The sequence below is a fragment of the Emys orbicularis genome, chromosome 5 (assembly GCF_028017835.1).
Source record: "Emys orbicularis isolate rEmyOrb1 chromosome 5, rEmyOrb1.hap1, whole genome shotgun sequence".
NCBI classification, from domain to species: domain Eukaryota; kingdom Metazoa; phylum Chordata; order Testudines; family Emydidae; genus Emys; species Emys orbicularis.
Genome location: NC_088687.1, coordinates 121,447,191 through 121,469,507, shown reverse-complemented (window position 1 = coordinate 121,469,507; position 22,317 = coordinate 121,447,191). Strand labels below are relative to the sequence as shown.

The 22,317-nt window shown below is 41.3% G+C and overlaps 1 protein-coding gene across 1 annotated transcript in view; it reads right to left on the bottom strand.

Annotated features, from left to right (window-relative positions):
- Nucleotides 1-22,317, bottom strand: part of KIAA0232 (KIAA0232 ortholog) — a 101,190-nt gene that overhangs the window by 5,679 nt on the left and 73,194 nt on the right. Inside the window, exons 4-6 of the mRNA XM_065404853.1 lie at nt 22,168-22,234; nt 20,064-20,145; nt 13,450-16,726 (exon numbers count right to left, since the gene is read on the bottom strand). Of these exons, the coding sequence (XP_065260925.1) occupies nt 13,450-16,726; nt 20,064-20,145; nt 22,168-22,234 (3,426 nt within the window). The remainder of the gene's footprint in view (nt 1-13,449; nt 16,727-20,063; nt 20,146-22,167; nt 22,235-22,317) is intronic.

Genomic DNA, 22,317 nt, shown 5'->3' with positions numbered 1-22,317 from the left:
GGAAGGGTGACCTTCAATGGGGACGCTGCTGCCAAAATATTGAATAGGGCGTCAGTGGGCTCCTTTAGATCCTCTGCTTCTAAGCCCAAGTTTGAGTTCTTGTGGAACTGTGGAACTGAGTGAGAAGGTCCTGCCACTGCCTTATCAGGTGAGGAAGAAGAAGAGGCCAGAATGGGGGGAGGTATCAATTCTACTTCCCTAGTTGGGGCAGCCTTGTCTGAGGCTAGTGGAGGCGCATGGACACCTCGGACTGATCCTTCATCTGAGTTGGGCAGTATACCGTTGTTGAACACCTTTCTGAGGCCCGAGAGACTGAGCATTGTACCTGGGATCCCGGGGCAGGGAAGAACCCCCACGGGTTCCAGAACTGCCAGGGTACAGGCCATTGGCCTTGTGGCCATGCGCTTGCTGACGGGCCTGGGGGAAAACCCGCTGGCAATGCAGGGTACACCTTGCTCTTGGGCACATCAATCTCCTCGCCCTCAGAGCAAGGGTCCTCCCTTGGTGACCAGGGCAGTGCTGCTGCCGTCTCCACTTCCCACACAGTATCGGGAGGGCTGGTGTTTAATGCTTGGGGAGCAGTACAGGGGTTCCATGGAGCGATGCCGTGCGTCTGGCGACCAATGATGGTGCTCAGGGGATCGGCGGCAGCACTCCGGGGACCAGCGGTGCACCTCTGGGACCACCGCTGAGGGACTGGTGCCAGGAGCTCAGCGAGCAGTATCAGGTCTCTGAAGAGTGATTGCGTGGCTCCAGGGATCGCTGATGAGACTCTGGTGACCGGCACAGTGCCATGGGGACGGGGAATCGCTGCAGGGGGTCCCATCGCCAGCCTGCCTCTAGACAAGACCACCACCGACAGTACCAATGGGAGGTCCCAGGACCTCTCTTCATAAGGTGTCAGCGTCACCAGCAAGGGACCAATGTCCATGGCTGCTTGAAACACTTGACTGGCAGTCTGTCGGACACCCCTACTGCTCCCAGGGGTTGGAGACAGGTCCTAGGACATGCTTGGCAGTCTGCTGGGTGAGGCTGCTGCCTCACCAAGTTCCGGGGAAGACAAGCCCCCCAGCATGGGTCTTGGCTCGTCCCCCACCTTCCCCTTGAGGGATACTGGGAAGCACCCTCTTCCTGTATGCTTCTTATGTCTCTTGGCAGGCACCGGAGACTGGGATGAGTGCCGTGAGGAGGTCGGTGGTGAAGGGGCATGCCTTACTGATGCCGATGTACTCGGCGCCAAGTCTGAACAGGCTGGCTCCATGAGAAGCGCTCTAAGTCTGCTGTCCCACTCTTTCTTAATACGCTGTTTGAACCCTTTACCAATCCTGCATTTGTCACATATGTGGGTCTCCCCAAATCACTTCAGCAGCTCTGGTGGGGATCACTGACAGGCATGGGCTTCTTGCACAGCTTGAAGACCAAGGACCTGGGCATGCACTATCCCTGGGCTAAGTCCCTCAGGGACTATCTATAACTTACACTGAAGTAACTATATACACTAAAATCACTACTGAAAACAGATAGGAAAGACCACAGATATGGACGTTCCAGCACCATCACTGGCATAAGAAGGAACTGAAGGGGGAGGAAGGGTGGGGGCGGGCCGGCGTCGCCCTTTATATTGGCACATATGCACGCAACTTCAGAGGGCGCTAGAGCTGGCCCTACAGATACCACTGGGGGAAAATCTTCCGGCACCAGTGCATGTGGCGAGCACACACACCTAACATGGAATGGACATGAGCAAACACTCAAAGAAGAATACTTACTACTGAGTGTATATTCCTACTGAAATCAACAGAACTACTCACACAACAAAGCACTGTACTCAGAAGTGTCTGCAGGACCACATTCTTATGAATTTGTCATTAGATTCAGTAGTAATAGTAAATAAGAGAGACAAGGTGGATGAGGTAATTTCTTTTATTGGACCAACTTCTGTCAAGCTTACATAGAGCTCTTCTTCAGGTCTGGGAAACGTACTTAGGCCTTGTCTACACTAGAGAGTTTTGTTGACACAAGTTAAGCTGACAATCAAAAACCAGTATAATTACAACGCTTGTGCATGTTCATACTAAGCTCCCTCTGTTGGCAGAGCGCATCCACTGCTGGTGTTCTAGCATTGACAGTGAGAGCAATGAACTATGGGCAGCTATCCCATTGTGGTACTCGCCATATTTTGCTGCTAGACTTTATGGGAAGGTGGAGTGGATTGCAGTGCATCATGGGTAAAGGCTCAATGTCCCATGATGCAGTTCTTTCTGTCCCAGCATTCCATGGGCTTCCGACTGCATTTCATGGAATTTTTCAATGGCCTCTGTTTACTGCGCTACCACCATCTCTGTCTGATAGGATGGATCCCACACTGCTCTCTACTGTTGTGGTTACTGTTATGAACACATTGCGGATGGTCATGCAGTATATCATGAGTAAGGCTACATTTTAGTCACAAGTATTTTTAGTAAAAGTCATGGACAGGTCATGAACAGTAAACAAAAATTCATGGCCCATGACCTGTCCATGACTTATACTATATGCCCCTGACTAAATCTTGGGGAGGGGGTGGCCTGGGATCCCTGCTGGTGCTGGGGCGGGGGGAGCGGACTGGTGGGGCTGGCAGGCTCCCGGCCTGGCTCCTCGTGGTTCCCCAGAAACAGCGACATGTCCCTCCCTCAACTCCTAGCTCTGCGCGCTGTTCCCACCCCAAGCGCCAGCTCTGCAGCTCCCATTGGCTGTGGTTCCCAACCAATGGGAGCTGTGGGGGCAGTGCCTGCGGGCAGAGGCAGTGCACGGACCTAGGAGCTGAGGGAGGGACATGTCGCCACTTCCGGGGAGCCCCCCAAGGGAAGAGCCGCCCAGAGCCCTCCCCCCCTCCCACGCCCTCCCCCCCCAACTCCTGCTGCTGGAAGGGGGGCACAGTGGCACAAGACTGCCCCAGCAGCGGCTGGCCCATGGGCTGCCCAAGCTGCTCAGGCGGTCCCCAGGCCAGCCGCACTGACCACGGCAGAAGTCACAGAGGTCCCGGAAAGTCACAGAATCCGTGACTTCCATGACCTCTGTGACAAACTCTCAGCCTTAATCATGAGCTCCCAATCTGAACAGGAATTAGAATTTCCTGACTTGCTGTGTGCCATGGAAAGAAACAACACCAGATTACCTTTGGCATTCACGGAGCAATTGAACATGGTGGACCATCGCTTTTGGGCTCAGGAAACAAGCACTGACTGGTGAGATAGCATCATTATTCAGGTTTGGGATGATGAGCAGTGGCTGCAGAACTTTCGGATGCGGAAAGCCACCTTTCAGGAACTGTGTGTGGAGCTTGCCCCAGCACTGCAGCACCAGGACACCAAAATGAGAATTGCCCTCTCAGTGGTGATCGCTGTGTAGAAGCTGGCGACTCCAGACTGCTACCACTTGGTCGCAAATCAGTTTGGAGTCAGGAAGTCAACTGTTGGGGCTGCATTAACCCAAGTGTGAAGGGCCATTAATCGCATCCTGCTACGAAAGACTGTGACTCTGGCAACGTGCATGAAATATTGGATGGCTTTCCAACAATGAGATTCCCTAACTGCGGCAGGGCAATAGATGGCACGCATTTTCTAATTTTGGCCCCGGATCATCTTGCAATGGAGTACATCACCAGAAAGGGTTACTTCTCTATGGTATTTCAGGTACTTATGGATCATTGTGGGTGTTTCACTGACATCAATAGGGTGGTCTGGGAAGGTGCATCTTGAGAAACACTGGCCTTGGGGCTGATTCCACTGTCCGCCGCCTCCAGTCCCGCCGAAGTATCCATGGGGCTCTTAGCAATGGAGGTGGGGTCGCCCCCAAGGATGGCATCCAGCCCCTTATAAAAACAGCAGGACTTTGCCGCAGAACCAGAGCGTCTGTTGCCTCCCTTGCCTTCTGGATTGCCTGTCTTAGCTCCTTTATCTTCGCACAGCACTGCTGCACGTCCCACTCATAGCCCTTCTCCAACAAGCCACGAGAAACCTGACTATAGAGATCTAAGTTCCTACAGCCGGAGCAGAGATAGGACTGCACAGCCTCCTCTCCCCACAGTACCAGCAGATCTAACAACTCAGATGTGCTCCAAGCAGGAGAGTGTTTGCTGCGTGGAGCCACCCTGGTCAGCTGGGAAGATGTGTAGTTGACAATAGTGCTTCTGTTTATTGTTAATTATGTCTCTCCAGACTTGAACTTGAGAACCAACCCCCCAACAGCAGCAGAGCATCTGCGCAAGGTAAGAAAACGGCTGAGACAGACCAAGGAAGATACGTTCCAGGTGGTGCTGCAGCAGTCAAGACAGAAAACACTGAACGCAAGAAGTGGAGGGAAAGCGAAAAGCAGGAAAGACAAGAGAAGGATTCTTACAACAGGGATGCCACAGAGAAGCTGATTAAAGTTCTGGAGCATAGAATCATAGAATATCAGGGTTGGAAGGGACTTCAGGAGGCCATCTAGTCCAACCCCCTGCTCAAAGCAGGACCTAATCCCAACTAAATCATCCCAGCCATCAAACTGACATGCTCCAGACTCTTGTAACACTACAGACTGCGCAGATGAGTTCCCGCCCTCCCCTTCAGCACATTCAGAACTCTTTCCCATGCACTCCCCAAACTCGCTCTATGCATTCCTTTCTGGCACGTCGTGCTTTCTACACTCCACCCCCGCAGACAGCTTTTCAAATGAAAACTGGACCTATACTCAGCTATGAAGGTCAGCACCCCTGGTACCGTCTACCCCACTGAGAGAGAGGTGTTGTGGTTTATTTGGCAATAAAAGCAAAGTTTTTTGAATTATAACCACTCTATTTGTTTACACGCAAGGTATGATACCTCATGGCACCTGCAAATCAACAGGCACTTTTATTAGTTCCTTACATTGAATCCTAGGCCATAACAATCACAACTGCTTCCTAGCATACCAAATGTAATTAACCATTGCAGTCCCCAGCATAGCAACAAACATTACAGGTTTTCATCTTCCAAGTGTTGCCTCAAGGCATCCCTGATTCTTATTGTCCCAAGCTGAGCCCCTCTAATAGCAATGGCACCTGGCTGCTCAAAATCAGCAGTCAGGTGTTCTGCCTCAGCAGTCCACCCCTGAATAAACCATTTGCCCTTCCCTTCACAAATATTATGCAGCGTACAACACGCGGCTATAACGATGGGAATATTTTCCTCATTCAGGTCTAACCTGCCATATAGGCATCGCCAGCATGCCTTTAATCAGCCAAACACACATCCAACCGTCACTCTGCACCTACTCGGCCTGTTGTTGAACCACTCCTTACTGCTATCTAGGTTTCCCATGTACAGCTTCATGAGCCATGGCATTAAGGGGAACGCCGGGTCTCCCAGGATCACTATGGGCATTTCGACTTCCCCTACGGTGATCTTCTGGTCTGGAAAGAAAGTCCCTGCTTGCAGCTTTCTGTACAGGCCAGTGTTCCTAAAGATTCGTGCATTATGCACCTTTCTGGAGCAACCCACGTTAATGTCAGTGAAACGACCACAGTGATTCACAAGCACCTGCAAAACCATGGAGAAGAACCCCTTCCGATTGATGTACTTGGTCGCAAGGTAGTCCGGTGCCAGAATTGGAATAGGCCATCTATCGCCCCTCTGCAGTTAGGGAAACCCATTTCTGCAAAGCCATCCACAATTTTATGCATATTGCCAAGAGTCACTGTCTTTTGCAGCAGGATGCAATTAATGGCCTTGCACACTTGAATTAACACAGCCCCAACAGTTGACTTCCCCACTCCAAACTGGTTCGCAACCGACCAGTAGCAGTCTGGAGTCACCAGCTTCCACACTGCAATCGCCATACACTTTTCCACCAAAAGGGGAGCTCTCATTCAGGAGTCCTTGCGCCACAGGAGCTGAGGAGAGCTCAGCACACAGTTCCAGGAAGGTGGCTTTACGCATCCGAAACTTATGCAGCCACTGCTAGTCATTCCAAACTTGCATAATGATGTGATGCCACCACTCTGTGCTAGTGTCCCAAGCCCAAAAGCAACGTTCCACTGTGTTCAACTCCTCCGTGAATGCCAAAAAGCAATCTAATGTTGCTGCTTTCCATGTCGGACACCACGTCAGGCAACTGTGACTGCCGTTGCCTTTGTAACTTCAAGAATAACTCCACTGCCACTCGCGATGTGCTAGTCAGAGCTAGCAAAGCCGTGGAGAGCAGTGTGGGATCCATTCCTGCAGACAGATGTGACGGGGAAAGCAGAAAACAAGGGGAAATTGAAAAATGCCGCAAACTGAAGACAGGAGCACATGGAATGCTGGGACGGAAAGCAGTGCATCACAGGGAATTGAGCCTGGACCCATGATGCGCCATGATCCCCTCTGCCTTCCCACAGTGGTACCCACAGTGCACTGCTCTCATTGGCAATGCAAGTGCCGCAAGTGTGAACACGCTATGCCACCAGTGGAAGACCATGTGAACACACAACAGCAGTTTTCTTCAAGCACTTTTTTATCAGCGACTAAGCTCTCAGCGAAAAAACTCTGCCAGTGTAGACATAGACTTCCAGTGTCATTGCTAAATACAAGGTGGAACAGATTGTTTACCATAAGTACTTAACAGATATATATAAAGGGAACATTCAAGGTGAAGCAGCCCATTAACATCCCTCCAGTCATAGGAGGGAAAGGAAGCAGGGGAGGCAGCTTTCCCCCCTAGGACTGGAGAGTGTTCACAGGCCACTTCACCTTGAATGGTCCCTTGAAATATGTGTTAAGTACTTATGGTAAACAAACTGTTCCACCTTGTATTTGGCAGTGAAACTAAGTACATTTCCCAGACCTGAAGAAGAGCTCTGTGTAAGCTTGAAAACTTGTCTCTCTCACCAACAGAAGTTTGTCCAATAAAAAGATATTACCTCATCCATCATGTCTCTCTAGTAACCTGGGACCGACACAGCTACACCCCACCACATATAGTAATAGTAAATTAACTGTTGAAGAGAACCATGATGGTTTCCCATTGATAAGATATCCCTCCAACATGGTTCTCCTCTGAGAACTGCTCCTATATTGGTGCCCAATCCTTAATTGTGCTGTATTTATCGAATGTAAAAACATGTCTTCCTACTCTCTTATTTCAGTAGAGCATGGCACCAAACGTATGAACATTGAAAATTCTAAAAAACAGTACTAGCCTTGTCAACAAAAGCATTATTGCATGCTCAGATTCCATGGTAGTACATGTGTTAAAAATAACTTGTTTGATACATAATCAGGCTTAAAGAATACTTGTGCTTAGAAACTTAAAATTCTTGTGAGAAAAGTATAATCTCTGTGATATGAACATACTAGTTTATAAAATACATTACTACCAAATGTTAAAATTAAAGAGATTCTTGTCACATATTGTTTTATATGCCCTGACTCTTTGTGTCCTGTATATTGCTGTCATTTTCCTGCTCTATCAACAACATAGACACAAGTAGCACACTGTACTCTATTTAAGAAGAAATTACAAATACTAAATGCAAACTCTGCATTAATACAATTTATTGTGGACATTTTACATGCATGTTAATAAAATCCAACTTATGCTTCCCACGTAATCTAGAAGTCCATCTCTTTATACAGTAAAATAGAAAATACTACATCTGTACATAGTGGTAACAATTGTACCTTCAAGTGTTTGCCATTTGGCTGAGTTATGATTGCTGTGGGAATCACAACTGATTTTCTTAACTTTAGTGTTGTCATTTGGCATGGGGCCAGCAACTCCTGAGTTCTATCCCAGCTCTCCCACTACAACCCCAGGCTCCTTGTCTCAATCTATTCCCCCAACTCTTACCCACTCTGCACTTGATACAGGTAGCTTTCTCCTCCTCACTACCTGGACCCAGCAGGGGGGCACTGATAGCATAGGAGAGAGAGCGTCCCTCCTCTCACTTCAAGTGCCTGAAACTAGCTTGGCCCACAGCAGCCCAAAGTTTCAGTTGCAGGGAAAGTCCTGCTTAGTTTCCTGCACTCCCAGGGCTGGAACACACCCAGTGTAGATGGGACCTTGCGAGTTTTTAGCTGGGAAGCTCTAGAAAGTCTCTGAGCATGTGAGAAATGCAATTTTTAAAAACTCTTACAACCTGGTACATTTTCACAGGATGGCAGAAGGCATGTCCTTGACACAAAGGCCAATCTCCTGCCAAATTTCAAATCCTGGCTCAAACGTATGGGGGCTCTAGAGCTTCTCAAAAAAGGTTTCCAGTTTTTTTTTCCTATGCGTGCACACACTGTATTTTTTCCTTACTTCTTTTTCAGAAACCACTGAAACTTTCTGGCTGAAATTTTCTTTAAAAAGCAGACAGCATGTAAAATTTGGGCCCAAACAATTAATATTCGGCAAAGTTATAAGGAAATTAAAACAGGATCTTATAACGGGAAGTGTCTCGCAACTTTAATAATAGGCCCCACCTATAACAAAAACACCCACCCACCATGCACTAACACTTAGACTTAACAGAACAAAGTCATTTAAAAATAACCAGCTGTGAAGAGAAGCTGTCGCATAAAATGTGAAGCATTGTAATGTGCTTTGGTGCATTCTGTTTACATAATGAAGATTTGTTTTCTTATTTTAAAACGAGAGTTTTCCCATAGAATTTGTGAAAAAAAGAAAATACATTATTGTCAGTGATAGATAAAAAAAGACAACCATGGGTAAAGCCTGGTCTTCTGGTTTCTATTCCTAGCCCTACCACTAACTTACTGTGTGTCAGGGGCAAGTCACCACTTCTCCATGCCTCATTTGTAAATCAGGGATAATACTTTTCTACTTCACAGGCGTTTTGTGAGGGATTGTTCATTAGAATTTTATTAGCATTTGACAGGTTTCAGAGTAGCAGCCGTGTTAGTCTGTATCTGCAAAAAGAACAGGAGTACTTGTGGCACCTTAGAGACTAACAAATTTATTTGAGCATAAGCTTTCGTGGGCTACAGCCCACTTCATCGGATGCATACATTTGTTAGTCTCTCTAAGGTGCCACAAGTACTCCTGTTCTATTAGCATTTGAGATTCTCAACTGGGGGCATTATTAAAAGAGTCCTGTGACATGCAAAAAATGCATACCTACTTACTAAAATGCTTTGAGGTTTTGAAATGAAAGTGTTAAGTACCACTATTATTTTATAAGCTCAGATCTAAATATTCAGACCTGAGAAAAGTGGCTTATGCAGCCTCAATGGGCATTGCTTTCTAAATGGGAATATGCAGTCTATTCTAAAAGTGGTAGTATTATCCAAGCACCAATGGTGTAGAAGTATTCACTGGTAAGATAGATACAGTTTCCAGAACATCCCAAAGTTGGTTTTTTACTGAAGAAAAAAAAATATTCAATTGCACAGTAGCTTAGTTAGCTACTATAACGCATTTTAGTCTGTCACCATTAAAATTTCTGGCGACTACATAAATATAAATTATTTTTAAAAGGTGTAGAACACCTAGACCATTACAATAACTGTTGTTTCTACCTTTCCCTCTTTTCTGTGTGTTGGTTTTCCTCTTGCTTCAGAGACTGAGTTTTCAATCCATTTCTCTCTCTCTCTCTCTCACACACACACTCCTGCTTTTGCTTGCATAGAATGTTCCACAATCGCCACAGCAAGGATTGTATCCAACTCTACATTTTTCTACTATGACTAATTGGCAGCCCGATGAATAGCACATGTAAGCTGCACCATCAGTTAACAGACCTGGATAGGATTTAGTTGTAATCTTGTACGAGATTAAGCTGATATTTGATAGAAATGCTAAGAATCAGAACTTGGATTCTTCCAGGCTTAGCTTTTGCAAAGATATTAGGTAGTAAAAGAGATTGACTAATATAAAGATGAGGATGACTAGGCCTTTATAGAGATTATGAAAGCACACTTACATATTATTTCTTCTGAATGTTCTAACAGTAAACGTGGAATTATCAAAGCTAAAACCCTGGGGCTGAATAAATGAAAGTGCAGCTGCTAGAGGTAGCAGAGAGAAGTTTAAAAAGAAAGCCATCTTATTTCCTAAATTTGGCCTGTGTATGCAAGATACATCAAGCAAAACTTGAGACTGAAGCAGACGTGAAAAAAAAAAAAGAATGCAGATATTTGATTACTGTGTTAGATTCTGAGTTCACACTTATCTTCTCCGTAAGTTTATTCACATGTAAGTGTTCACTACACATTCAAAATGCAGTCCAGTCTATTACAGATGAACATAATCAACCTAACCTACACAGGGGTCAGTTCAAGCTACTTGAACAACCAAGGCTGGAGTTGTAGCAGGAGACCAAATCCCGGTAGCCCCATCTTGTAAATCAAAAGTAACTGTTTGGCTGCATTGTATATCTCTTGAATTGGAACAGGTCTCAGGCTGTTTTCGAAAGTATGCATGCCTGGGACAGAATGTATCTTAACATGACCTAGAAGCTGAAAGCCTGCCAAGAAGCAATTTAAAAAAAAGAAGGCAGCCATGGTTGTTTCAAAGCCTTCTGATCCAAGGTCAAAACAATAGAGCATCATGGACATTTTAGGTGCTTTAGTCCACTCCAGATACAATGCAAGGGACCTTTTATTTATTATTTGTTATTTGTTGCTTTATTGTTATTTCACATTATTTCTGCCCAGGAGTGTCTGCTGATGTATGAAATAAATGGATTAAAACCACAAACCTAGTAAAAAAATTAAAGGATATGGTATCCTCCCAGGGTGAAAGTTAGTTAGAAAGTTCTCCTGCCTTCCTCTTTAGTCTCAGTCAAAAGGAGGAGTGCACCTGAAGAGTCTTCTAGCTTATCAAGAGTAGTCTAGGTCAGGAAAGGTTGTCTCTATCATCTCCTGTTTCCCAGGGTTGACATCTCTCTCTCCTGAACAGGCTGCAGTCATGTGTAAGTTCTCCTTCTGGATGGCAGTCTCCCTCTGACTCTCAGAAATTGTTTATCTGGAAATGGAGGTTGTTGGATTTTTGTTTCTTCTATTGTTTTTGGCTTTTAATTTGGCCAAAGGGCTAAGCTAAACTAAATCCAAGAAACCAAAGCTATTCTTCACTCCATGAGTCCAGGGATCCACTAATTTTCCTTTCCCCTCCACTCCCTCAGAATGTTTGGAAATGCTGAATGGAGAGGTAGGAGAGGGTGCACATGCACTATAATGGGCACTGCTTGGAGAAGGTTCTACTGTTAGGCAGCACCAGGCAATGCATTACCCGTAAGTGGCAATATGCAGAGACACTTGAAGAACTGTATTACCAATAATATTCACATGTATTGGGAGCCCTGCCTGCCAAATGCCTGAGTCATCCCTGCTCTAGAATTGTCATTTTCATGAGCACTAAATAAAATCAAACCAAATAAAATAATTCCACCCCTAAATAAAACAAATTCATTTCACAGAAGGCTTAGCAATATGGAGTTTATACACTTAATACAATTCATAGTAGTCCTCTCCGCTTATTAGAGTTCACTAAATAGTCTAGGTCATCAAAAATTTGCTTCAATTCTTAGAACTCTATTCTCTTACTAATAGACTTAGAGTGATAGTTTTAAGCTTTCAGTAACGATCCCCAGGTATTCTGCCTATGGCACCTTGTCTTCTGCTCCACTCAACTTAAAAAAAATAATAATCATTTATTTAAAAAAGACTTCTTATTAAAAAGAAATAGGGTCAAGACATGGCCTCTGATGCAGCCATTGTTGTAAGTCCATTGTTGTAAATTCATCTTAACTACCCAATGATTCTCTCAATGTGCAAGAATCCTCAGGTGGCACAGGACTGGCATAGTGGTTCCAACACAACCCAGCCAGTGCAACTTAGAGAAGACCAGAGGCTGCTTTAAATTGAACCTAGAGACAGAATCATGGAGTTGTAAAGCCTCTTATTTCCCTATCCTCTTACCTGTTCTGAGTTGGAAGAGCTACTCCTGGGGACCTGGCCCACAGCCTCTCCACAGTTGAAGCTGCAACAAGGTTCCTCTGTCCACTTTAGTGAGGAGCTAACTTTAGGCTGCACTCTACATTCTAAAGCACTAAATCAAATGACTGTGATTTGGAGCTTCATACGGCTCAGCAGCTTAGAACTTTGTAGCTATAGAGTTCCCACCTGGCTGTGTGATAGAAGCAGATTCAAGAGTGGGAAGCCCCTCGGTGTTCCCCCACAGCACGAAGATTAGGGAGGAAAGACATCACTGGATAATTTCAACTAGCAACTCAAGCCAATGGTTCTTATTAAGCACTGTGCTTATCTGGCACCAGGCACTGAACAGGGGAAGTAATGCAGGAAAGTTCCTTATCAAGGACACACATCCGATGGATGGATGGACGGACGGACACGGAAGAAAAATGATGAGAATAAAGATCCTAGTGGTTCTCTTCACCAGGGAAGGGTGGGAGGCGTGTTTGAAATTCCAGCATTTCTATTCCAAAATCGATGTAGGAAGTGTAGTTACAATCTTGGTGGCTCCTGTTGCAAGGTTTGGGGCAAAGGGAGTGTTATTCCAGCAGTTTGAACTGTGCTTATGAGAATTCAACTTGTGCTGTCATCCTGTCATTCCATATGCAAGAAAAAAACGAAACCTGAGAGTATATTTGTGGTGACTATAGATGTGTACTAGAGAAGTCTACTTCACCACATCAAATTAAGTAAATCATGACAACCCATGGCTAAATAAAAGTTTTGTATAAATTCTGAATCTTAAAATTATTGTGGTTTTTATTAAGTCTGATAGTGCTCGATGATTAAGTGTAATTAGTATCCTTCTATAAGGGATTTAATTTTTTAATCCTTGATACAAGAACACATTCACATAAGTTTAACCTGAGAGGCTAAAATATTTTTGTATTTTCATTTTGAAAGATTCTGCTCAGCAAAAAACTTAGTTTTTCTAGAATTTAATTAATATTCCAAGCCTATAATTCATTTCCCCCCTTTGAAGTATTGACCAGGACATGGCAATTCAATAAACTAAAACAGATGTGATCAAAACATTCATTATTGTTCTGTTTGGCAAATGAATGTGTTTTACTCAAGTGTAAAAATGTAAAACTTTTGACTACTTAAAATATATTCTGCTCTATTAGTAAACATATTGAAAGAACTGATTTAGGATTACAATACTCTATTTTAACACGCTTGCTTCATGTTTCAGTATTGTCAAGCTAGGAATTTAAACACATTTTTTCCATCAGATTACATATAAATCAGACAAACCAAAAAAGGGAAAGTTTACTTAATCTTTCAATACATGAATTTTTAAAACACTGAGATATTTGCTTATGTAAGATGACTCAATAATTACTACCATTAGATCATTAACTTTGCTATCGAAGAATTAGATGTCATCCATTAAATCGAACTACCAAATGACTAGAATGGGTGTTGTATAAACAGTCTATTTTTTGACTTTTGCTAGGTGCAAATCCAATAATCTTACATCAACACATACCTCTTCCAGCTCTCCTGAAGAAACAGGATTATCCTCATATGTAGGGAAATGGCAACCTGCTTTGCAACTGCAAAACCTGTTTATTTCTTCATGTTGCTCCACTATTCTGCAGTTTATTCTGGAATTTTCCATATCCCTCATATCTAGTGATTCTTTCATACTGCACTCTAAGCAGGGATTTTGGTTTCCAACTGGCAACATTCCAGCTGATTCTTCCTGGGAATCCAGTGATGTTTGTGCACTCTTCTCCATTCCAGACTTCTTTAATCTGGGAAGGAATTTTCCAGATTCAAGCTCTAACTTTCCATAGTAATGCCCTTCTTTTTCTGCATCTTCTTCTAGTGGTTTGAGATCTGCTTGTGGATCTTCAAACACGTCTACTTGGGAAGGGGCTGGAATACTTCCTTCATCTTTTTCTGACTCAAATTCTGACTCACTTCCACCCCTTGGAGAAAGCTCAGATGCAGAAATTGGGCGAAAGTGAGTTCTTGGAGAAATCCGTATAGCCCTGTACTGCGTCCTGTCAACACCACATATCCTGGGATGAAAAACTTCACTGTCTGAATCAGAGCACAGAATTGATTTGGGTTTAAAACTAGGGCTGAAAGATGCAATTCCTTCTGGTTCGAATGAACACTCTACATGAAGAACTTGTGAAAATGGATTGTTCAGGTCAAAGGAAGAGAATGAATATTCAAGTCCAGGTTCTTCGACTTGAAAGTTACCACAAGCTCCCAGTAAGTCTTCATGGAAGATAAAAGAAAACCCCTTATTCAATCCATTATCTCCATTCTTCGATTGCTCATTCTGTTCAAATGATACAAATGGCCTCCATAATTGCCTGTGACCAGGAGCAAAGCTGTTTCCTGGTGTCATGAAGACATCTGTACCAGCTATTGTCACTACATCAGAAGCTGCACACTGTAATAAGCTTCCTTTTGCGTGACTGGGGGGCACTAGTGCCCATTCTCCATCACTATTAAATGTTTTGAGCTCCCCATACACACCACCAAGTATAAATGAGTTTTCTTTATCCTGGTTTATGTCCCAAGGTTTTGATGGTGTAGTATAATCACCACCATCTATTTCTGATAAATCATTTGCAACAAATGCTCTCTTCTCCAAGTTCTCTTTTTGACCTTCCCAAAGATGATACTCTGATCTCTGCACTGCCTTATTAGGTTCCTGGAGGATTTCAACTTTTGCTTCAGTATCTAAGCAGCAGCAGTAGTTATTTACATCAGTTGAAAACAATTCATCTTCTATTCCTTCTATCTCTACTATTGCTGCAGAATTTCTGTCTGTCATATTTGTCCAAATGTCTTTAATAACCCCTGAGCTATAGCCATCTCCATGTGGGCTGCTTTCACTAGACACTTGTGTTGTTTCATAATCTTTACCTTCTCCTTTTTGTTCTAGCTGAATACCACAGACAGATTCTAGTTTAGATTTTTTTTTGAAAACCAAAGTGGGCATTTCTCCTAAAGTTCTAGCTTGTTGCTGGCAAGTTTCTTCTTGAAAAAAATCTAGAATTTCTTCATCTACGTAACTTGAAGACACCCTAGGAACTACATAATTTATATCTTCTGCATTAAATTGTGTGGATTCTTCAAATGGAATATTTAAAGTTTCATTGTCTGAACGTGTTTCTTCCGAGTGTGACCATGGACTACAAGTTCTTGTTGAAAGATTGGAACAGTGTTCATTTTCATCAAAGGCACTATTTTTGGTCCATATGAGCAATCTAGACTGTGTCTTTCCAAGCATATTAGCACTGCTACTAGAATCTGCATTTTCATTTCCCAAATTGAGTGTTTCAAAAGAAAATGGTAAAACAGAATTTCTGCATTGCACTTCAAACACTGAAAAACAAGAGTTTATACCAGACCCTTCATTAATATCCAAAAAGAGCTCTTGATTGCCAGCAAGCATGTGTGAATTAAGCATTGTGCTGTCTAAGATAGGAGAATCTGCTCCAAAACTTTCTCCATCTGCATCACCAGAGCTAGAAGATGAACAGCACTCCCAAAATTGAGCTAAATTACTAAGGTCTTGCAAGAACCACCCTTCAGCACCAACAGAGCTGGTTGAATCTGTCCATATTGCACTTTCCCCTTGCAACTCCATTCCATCTAACACTATGCAACATTCTGCCTCAAAATCAGATTTCTCTTTACTTTTTTGTCGAATCATATTCAAAATCCGACTTTCTCCTTGCATTTTATCTGAGGCACCAGGATCCAACATGGATTGATCAATATCCACTTCATAGAAGTGTGTTAGTTCTGACAGATGAACATCATCCAAATATTTATCGTCCTCTGGTTGAGAACATATTGAGGTCCCAGTGAGGTCAATATCCTCATTTAGAACTGCAGGCATTTCTACAAAGTGACCATCAATAAAAGTACCTGCTGCGAGGTATGTTTTATGAATATTATTGTTGCTAATACAAAGACCATGCACTGATTCGGACAATTCTTCTACAGCCTCTGATGTTATATCACACGTATCTTGTCTGTTGCGGTATGTAGTCTCAAGCTTACTTTTTCTGCTCAGAGGAACAAAGTATTCTGTAATCGGCTCAGTATACCATAAGGGTTCTTCTTTATATTCCTTTTCGTTTCTGCTGTTTAAATACAGATCTTTTCCATCATTACTGCCAGTTTCTTTCCTTCCAATTTCTTTTATTGGTCTTTTACCCCTTTTACACAGCTGTTTGATCGATCCACTGCTGCTGCTACTTCCACTATGGATTTTTCTTTCGGTCTTTTCACCAGTCTTCACTGAAAGCCTGCTTTGCCCATTCCGCCCCTTTTTATTTCGAACCTCCCTTGTTTTATGTCTTACTTTAATACATTTCACTGATGCTTTTAATTCACCTTGATTACCACTTGAACTTGAGCCTGCTTCACTGGAACCAGACGACCAGGAGCGAGGACGCATCTTTCCCTCAGACTTATGTCGGACTTGCTTTTTATATAAAGCAGGCTTATCTTCAACAGTGCCATTACTGAACTTGTTCTCTCTCTCAGTTTTACTTTTTTTCTGCTGGCTTCTTTCATGTACAGTGGCAGACACTTTGTTACTTCTCTCTTTAGTTACTTCACTTTCACTATTGCAGTCCTTTGGAGAGGATGTATCAGTGCTAGTTGGTGGAGCATTGGATGAAGATGAGGAGCTAGAGTAAGAGCAAACTTTCGATTTATTCCATACAGTCATAATTTCTTGCAGGCAAATTGGCTTCTCAGAAAGAGGAGGAAATGCTTCATAATACCTGAAAGAAAAAGAAAAGAGATATTTAAATTCAGTTTTTAGAACTTCTACAGGCACTTTTGAAATACTTAATTTCCAATTTTGCTTTTTTCAAGTTCTTTTACTTCCATAATCACTAGAATATTCTACAACCCAAGAGATCCCAAATACCAAGCATAAGTTAGTGTATTTGAATGATGATACAACAGAAAACCACCTAAAAGTGTGCACAGAATTATATTAGATAATTATATTTTAAATATAATTATATTTTAAAAACCCACAATATATACAATCCTGAAAGCTGCTGAGCATCCTCAATTCCTACTGAAGCCAATGGGAGCGGAGGATGTTCAAAACCATGAAGGTTCAGCTATGAAGTTATCAGATGACATAGCTTTTCACTAGAAATTTTTAACTTAACTGTTTGGAATTTATGATTTCCCTATTAAAACTGCACTATTCAATGCTCTACAGAAGCTCTAAAGCCAATCTATCAATTGTCAAATGACTTACATATATGCAACACGAGAAACTTCCTACATGAGCAACAACCAAATTGTAAGCACCTAGAGGATAATAGGGTTATATAGAATAGGCAGCATGGATTTGTTAAGAACAAATCATGTCAAGCCAACTTAATTTCCTCCTTTGATAGGATTATTGACCTAGTGGATAGGGAGGAAGCAGTAGATGTGATATACCTTGATTTTATTAAGGCTTTTGACAAAGTTCCACATGACATTCTCATAAGTTATCTAGGGAAATGGGGTCTAGATGAAATTACTATAAGATGTGTACAAAATTGTTTGAGAGATCATACGCAAAGAGTTGTTGTCAAGCTGGGAGGGTGTATCCAGTAGGGTTTTGTAGGGGGTCAGTCCTGGGTCCAGTACTATTCAATATTTTCATTAATGACTTGTATAATGGAGTAGAGAGTATGTTTATAAAATTTGCAAATGATACCAAACTGGGAGGGGTTGCAAGCACTTTGGAGGACAGATTTAAAATTCAAAATGAGGTTGACAAATTAGGAGAATTAGTCTGAATTCAAGAAGATGAAATTCAATAAAGAGAAGTGCAAAGTACTTCACTTAGGAAGGAAAATTCAAATATAAAATGGGGGAATAACTGTCTAGGAGATAGTACTGATGAAAAGGATCTGGGTGTTATAGTGGACCACAAACTGAATACCATGTGATGCAGCTGCAAAAAAGACTAATGTGATTCTGGGGTGTATTAACAGTAGTGTTTTATGTAAGACACAGCAGGTAACGGTCTTGCTCTATTTGGCATTCGTGAGGCTCCAGCTGGAGTACTGTGTCCAAATCTGGGGACCACAATTTAGGAAGAATGTGGACAAACTGGGAAGAATCCAGAGAGCAACAAAAATGATGAAAGGTTTAGAAAACCTGTACTATGAGCAAAGGTGGAAAAACCTGTCCATGTTTAGTCTTGAGAAAGGAAGACTGAGAGGGGACCGGATAACAGTCTTCCAATATGTTAAGGGCTGTTATAAAGAGGATGATGATCAATTGTTCTCTATGTCCAGTGACGATAGGACAAGAAATAATGGGCTTAATCTGCACCAAGGGAGATTAGGTTAGCTATTGGGAAAATCTTTAACTATAAGGGTAGTTAAGCACTGGAATAGGCTTCCAAGGGAGGTCATGGATTCCACATCATTGGAAGCTTTTAAAAACAAGTTAGACAAACACCTTTACGGGATGGTCTGGGTTTACTTGGTCCTGCCACAGCGCAGGGGGCTGGACTTGATGACTTCTCGAGGTCCCTTCCAGCCCTACAATTCTATGATTCTATAGTTTGATTTTTAAAAGAAAAGCAAATTATGACTAATACATGATACTAATTTGCATTAACCAGTGAGAAGTTTTAAATATACATTCTAGTAACCCCAAACTCTGGGAACATTGTTATAGCCACTGTGACAAGCTTTTCAAATATATTTTTTTATTTGAGTCAAGCCATGGAAACAGCTTACACAAATACTACTTTAAAATCAGGGTCCCAAGCATATGTGACCTGAGACTCTCTGGCATGCCCATCACAAATAGGAACACCATAATCCCTATATGCTCTTAAAATTATTATGTTATATATCATTTAGATCAACTGTAAATTTATGGGATCCAAAGAGTCTTAAAAGCCACTGTAATGAAGGCACATTTCTCAATCCACCACCATGCCCCACCCCCACATTTCAAAAATAGCCTCCCACTAACAAACCATGTAACACATATATTATCTGCTTAGATAATAGTTTGTACTTGTTTGTACAGAATGCCAAACAAACTGTCTCCTTTAAATTTGTGAAGTTTAAATTAACATGCAGGGGTCTGGACTAGACAACCTCTCGAGGTCCCTTCCAGTTCTATGATTCTGTGCTTCTATGGTAAAAACAGGCACTGCTACCTCAGCTTTATCTACACTAGGGCTTGCACTAGTTGCAATTTTTTTGGTTAAGTTTCACGAATGCAGACAAGTCTGAAATACATTATTTTCCTTAACTTTAAATGATTTCTGAGATTGATATTCAAGATATCTATACAGGGAAATCCCCCCCCCCCCAATGACTACCCATTCAAAAAAAGTTTACAATTCTATGAGATCCGTAAATTGGCACAATTATCAGTGTAATAAGTGTAATGCTGTAATAAGCAATGTTGGGGTCACTTATCTGAACATTAAACTCACTATATAAGTTCCTTTGAATATTATTTTGAACATTAAGGTATGATAATTTTTCTCTCTTTTTTTTTTTAAAAAAAAAGAGATATTGTCAACTTAATGACACTTCTGTCTGACACATTTTACCTGTTGCTGCATCAGTATCAGAAAGATTGCTTATAATTCTTTAATTGAAAGATAAAGACAAAATCATACTTCTTTCCCCAAAGAAGTCAAAAGCAAAACTATTGTTTTCAGTGGTAGCAGCACTTTGTTTACAGTCGACTTCATACTTTCCCCTTTTTGTATGGAAGACAACACTGTCTTAAAGATATAATACCATAATTATACCACCACAAATCTGGAATGGGGACAAAAAGGTTGGAATAGTACCTGAAACTACTTTTAGCACTTTAATTTGTGTAGCTGACACAGTCCCCTTAATAAAAATTGGAAAAATTTAAATAAATAGAACACTACAGTTTAAAAATTCAATTCCATAAGTGTCAACAAAAATAAAGTTGGCCTTGTTGCAAATATATAAGGCATCAAACACCTAGAACACAGAACACTACATGTGCAAAAGGGGACTGTAGGAATAACTTTAAATTTCCTGACTTTTTAACCACTTTATTTAGAAGATTTTAAGTTTCAAGTTAAAAGAAACATACATTTCCACTTGATCCTTTGCTGTGGGAGATAAATCAGCCTCAGGAGACAAAGAACCCTCTAACTTTTTGTTAATCTTCTCCTCTGTTATGAAACAAAATGCCAGAAAGTTATACCTTAGTTTTACAGAGAAATTCAGAAAGTTATTAAATATAAACTAAAAGTATCTAACAAAAACACAGGATATACACCAGTAGTTAAATATTTACAATAATATATGGTAACCTGTTATTACTTAGCAATAAAAACAATTTCATGTACAGAAATTGTTATAAAGTGTAACCTAAGATTGAGAGTTTCTAAAATAATCTAATTAAGCCCCATTAATTTCACCAAAGATGACCAGGATGCAACTGTGGGCTACACTAGGCCCTAGCTACACTCTTTTCCAATTCAGCATTTTACTGTACTTAGTTTGTCAATATCCTTAACCTCTTTTGGAAATTCTACATGTAAAATAAAAGACTAATTGTCCATTTAACACGTAATTGCTATTGGTTTTGCCATCTAACTGCAAATTTCATGTATTTCAGTGGGAAAAAATTAAACTCCAGAGCAATTAGTGTAATTATTTTTGTGGCGGGAGGGAGAAATGCAGAGGGGGGATTTCAGTTGCAAGGGCTGTGTATAATATAGGATTATGAATTTTCCTATGAAAATATACAAGATATAAAAATGCAGTTGATGTACATACTTGTCTTTTTTACTCATATCAAAATTAATGGTTTTATATAATCAACACCACAGAGGCAGCTCGAGGGGGTCACTGAAAAGCAACCCGAAGAACTCACTGTGAATGTTGAGAGTGTGCTTCTTTTTATGGTTAAAGAGTTATACTTATGCTGGGTGCTCACAGTGATACACAGATGTTCTTATAAACACTGGAATCCAAAGAGCATGACTTATAACATCTGAAATCATGTTTAGAACAGTTAGATTTATTTCTTCTGAAAGACTGAAGCAAAAGAAAGTAACAGTTTAAGATGTGAATTAGGGTTGCATATATAAAGTATAAAAAAGAGAACTATCAAAAAGGGAAAAATATATTTACTTGATTTTAAACTTTTTTGTTTTTGTTTTCGGTTTTTTAAAAGGGTGTCTGTTTAGAGGTACTGCCACAACAGCCTTTTGGCTATACAATGGAACAAGGCTACTAAAATTCAACTTTCTTGGTTTGTTTTATTCTGATTTTCAGAGAGAGGTCTTATTTAAGAAAGAGTGAAATTTTTATTTATTTCTGTTTTTCATGAGTGTGCAAGACACTTGATTTTCACTTGACTGAATATGTACTGCTGTTGAATTGTCAAAATATGCTGCCCTATGGTTAGATGAATGTTCAGCTACTATGAACTCTGGTTGTAGACTCTACAACTATATTTTATGTAAAGTAGTATGAAGTCATTCCAAATCATATGTGAATATAATAGGACTGCAGAACTTTAGTATAAATGAAGATCAAGCGTTTTAAAGTCTTAACAAGAGAGGTTTATGGAGAGAAAATAGTGCAGTAGTAGCATTTTGAGAAGCAAAAGTGCAAGAGTAGCACTGTGAGGTTCCACTTTTACAGTCTCAATTTAGATATCAAATGTAAATAAAAGGTTCTTCCCCTTAGACCTGGCGAGTCCCATTTACAGCCTCAGTTACATTCAATGTAGTCTTTAAATTATGACCTGACACCTAAGCAACCTCACTTCATGTTAGTGGGTTTTCACAGATATACTTGATTGTTTCATAACTGTAATTTAGTAATCTATTCTTAGTAAATGAGTGGTAATGTACAAAAAGAAACAGAATCCAGCTCACAATCTCTTATCTTTGTTGAGGCTGCAATGTGACCAGGAATAAAAATTCACCAAAGCAAGCAGAAGGTATGACTGAACACACACACAAAAGCATATCTGTTCATAAAGGAAGTGCCATTTGAAGATAGCCATTTTTCAGGTAAAAGAACATATCGATATAAGATTATTCATTTTATTTTCCAACTGTTTGCCTTATTTAAAGGGAGCAGAGTAATGGGACCAGAACATCTCAACCTGAAAACCCCCAAATGATATACTTTACAAACATGCTCTTTGGCCTCAAAAGACTCAGTATACTTCTCACCTTGCTTACTCTGAAGGTCTTTTAGTCTGGAGCAAAGTTCCTCCACTAAAGTTTCGATCCCAGAGCTCTGTACAACAACAAACAACAACAACAAAAATAGAAGTGCAAATTACTAAAAAGAATATAAAAAAAGAATATGTATACCAAATT